We start from the raw sequence: 3,174 nt of genomic DNA on the forward strand, positions 1-3,174 counted from the left end.
TGGAGAATCACAAATGGAAAGAAGTACTATAATCAGTGGGGAGATGTGCACAGTTATTCAAGTGCATGGTTCTGTGACATACCACAAGGTGGGGGTGGACCTCTATGATGTCTTCTCCTAGCAGCCCCCACACACTTCCCCTGCCCTCAGTGGGCCAGGAGTCTCCTGCTTGGACTCATCTTCGATTTTGAAGCCTCTAAGTTCTGAAGTTCTGCCCCCTCCTTTTTCAGATACCTCTGTGGCAAACCTTTGTTATTTGACTTTACTTTTATTTGACAGAGCTCCCTCTGTCACCCAGGCTGGAGTGCAGTGGTGTGATCTCGGCTCACTGCAAGCCCCGCCTCCTGGGTTCACACCATTCTCCTGCCTCAGCCTCCCGAGTAACTGGGACTACAGGTGCCCACCACCATACCTGGCCAATTTTTTGTATTTTTAGTTAAGACGGGGTTTCACCGTGTTAGCCAAGATTGTCTGGATCTCCTGATCAGATCCTTGATCCTCCCACCTCAACCTCCCGAAGTGCTGGGATTACAGGCATGAGCTACCGGGCCCAGCCTGTTTGACTTTCTTTACACGGAAACACCAAGAACACCAGAGAATGCTCCAGGGTTTCAGACTTCGTCTGTCTCTTCATATTAAATAGAACCAATGTTGTCTTCTCCTGGGGGAAGCTTCACTCTGCCTGGGTCCTCAGACCTTCCAACCAGCAAAGCTCCATTTCTCCAGGACAGGAATAGGAAAACTTTGTGAGTGAGACATTCGGTGCAATACTGAACATCATCCACTTTCACACTTTCACTTTCAGAACTACACCTTCTGGCTGTCAGGGAGTCAGCACTGTACACTGGTTTCCAGTAAAAAGCATAACATTTATTTTGTAAAACAAACCCTCACTTCAGCAACTTGAGTTACGATTGCAACTAAGCGATCCTAAGCCAAGCCCAGTTGCTTCCAGGTGGTCGCTGACGTAGTGAGAACAGTTAGTTCCCTGGTCAGGGGCCACTGCTGCATGTCCCTCGCTGTGAATGAAATGACCTGGTCAAAAACAATGCCATGTGGGCTGCCATGATGGTGACAGGAAGGATGAGCAAGCCTATATCCCGGTAGGGGCTCCCTGCAGTGAAGGCCAATCTCAGCTCCCCCCACAGTGTGGGCAGCCTGCCCACAGGCGGTCAGCCGGTCCTCCTGGGAAACAGTGCCAGCCCAGGGATCCACACCAAGTCCCTCGTCAGCAGATGGGATGCTCGGCAGTGGTGTCGGCCTGGTCAGCCTTGGTCAGGGCACATGCAGCATGCTGAGACTCTTCTGTCCCATGCCTGTCTGATGGTCACTTTGTCCCCAGCCTAACGTGGTGGCCAGGGAAAGAAGCTGACTCCATCTACCTGCTGTGCCATTTTGCCACCTTTGATCAAGAGCATCCTCTGCAGGGATTGTCTTTGGTGGAACAATGGAAACGTGGATGAAACCACCTTCACAGTCTGAGCCGCTGAGGCTCCTCCGCCTTCTGGGAAGCCCGACTGGAAGGTGCTTGGCAGTGGTAGCTGCTATGGCTGCAGCAGCGGCTAGGTTGCAGGACGAGGCTTCCAGGAGGAGGGGGGTGGTGTGGCAGGCAGGGCCTCAAAGCCTCCAGGTGGCATGTTGGGGCATTGTTGGGATAGGCTCTGGGGTGCAGACTGCCTGCACTGCAGTGATGGAGTTGGGAACAGGCGTCAGTGTTCACAGCTGTTAACCCCTTGCGCCAGCTGCCCATATCATCACTGTACGGGCTTAGCATCTCTGGCACTGCTTGTCCAGGTTGTCTGATGTGAATTCTCGCAGCATCCAACGCTCGCTGTGCCCTGGTCCCCTGTGTGGTCACCTGGGGGCCTGTGGTGCCCCTCTCCTCCTAGTACTCAGGATGAAGCCAGGTCCTCTGGGCCTGGGACTTGGGCCCTGGGGGAGGGGCTGTGACCCACAGGTGCTGGTTGGCTGGGGCTGCAGGAACCCCATGCTCAGCCTTCCCTCCAGAGGCCTTGATGGGACCAAGTTGGCCACTGAGTATTTCCCAAGGCCCAGAAGCCAAAAACATAAAATAAAAATAAAATATCAGTAAAAAACAGCCAGCAGCCATCTGGGGCTGCAAGGCAGCTAGGCGGGTGCCACCTGGGCTCCTTCCATGCCATGTTGTTCTTCTACTGAGGGGAGTTGCAGACAGGGGACACCTTGTTGCTTGGTGTCTTTCAAAGTGCCTCCTCTCTGTCATAAACCCAGACAGGACCTGGTGTCGGGGTCCCAGCGGACTCGCTGGGTGGGGTGCGTCTTTTTGTTCCAGGGCTGCTGTCCACAGATGATGAAGAAGTGACAGAGTCCCGGGAGCCATGTTCAAAATGGCAGCACAGAAAACATGGACCCCGAACATGCGGGTCTGTGTGGAGCTGTGGCGTAGAGTTCCTGGACAAATGTTTCCGTGTAATACAAAGCCTGACCTCACTGGGGGACAGGCTGCCATCATCTTGAACCTCTGGGTGCCCCAGAGAGCAGCCTCCTGCCCCGGGTTCTTGAGAAGCCCCTGGGCCCCCAACACGCAGGTCTGTGTGGAGCTGTGGCGTAGAGTTCCTGGACAAATGTTTCCGTGAAATACGAAGCCTGACCTCACCGGGGGACATCCTGCCCTCATCTCGAGCCTCTGGGCCCGTCGGACAGCAGTCTTCTGCCCTGGGTTCTGGGGAAGCCACCTCAGAGCTCCAGGAGCTGTGTTCAAAAGGGCGGCACAGGAAACATGGACCCCCGACATGCGGGTCTGTGTGGAGCAGTGGCATAGCGTTTCTGGACAAGTGTTTCCATGTAATACAAAGCCTGGCCTCACCCGGGGACAGGCTGCCCTTATCTCGAGACTCCAGGCCCCTCAGACAGCAGTTTTCTGTTCTGGGTTCTTGAGACGCCCCTTCGTGCTGATGGACCTCAGCCTGGGCCTCGAGGACAGCCCCGTTAGGCCAGGCTGGCAGAGGAGAAGGCTTTTGTCCCAGGGGGACTGATGGCATGAGCTCCTGGAGCTGAGTTGGTGGGGTGGGGACGGCCAGTCTGTCCCCCTCCATGAGGACCCTCCTCAAGGACCATTGCCCCAACTCGGCTGAAAAAAAAGAAGCAGACATGGTCAGCATCTTCTCCAAGCCCATCTGGTCTCTTGAGGGCTAC

The 3,174-nt window shown here is 55.2% G+C and overlaps 1 protein-coding gene across 1 annotated transcript in view; it reads right to left on the reverse strand.

Moving 5' to 3' along the window:
- Positions 1-2,219: 2,219 nt before the first annotated feature.
- LOC105521003 overlaps positions 2,220-3,174 on the reverse strand; it is an 11,904-nt gene continuing 10,949 nt past the window's right edge. The window contains 1 exon segment of the mRNA XM_011955023.1: positions 2,220-3,109. Within this exon segment, the coding sequence (XP_011810413.1) occupies positions 2,220-3,109 (890 nt within the window).

Source organism: Colobus angolensis, unplaced genomic scaffold (genome assembly GCF_000951035.1).
Source record: "Colobus angolensis palliatus isolate OR3802 unplaced genomic scaffold, Cang.pa_1.0 Scaffold392, whole genome shotgun sequence".
Classification (NCBI taxonomy): domain Eukaryota; kingdom Metazoa; phylum Chordata; class Mammalia; order Primates; family Cercopithecidae; genus Colobus; species Colobus angolensis.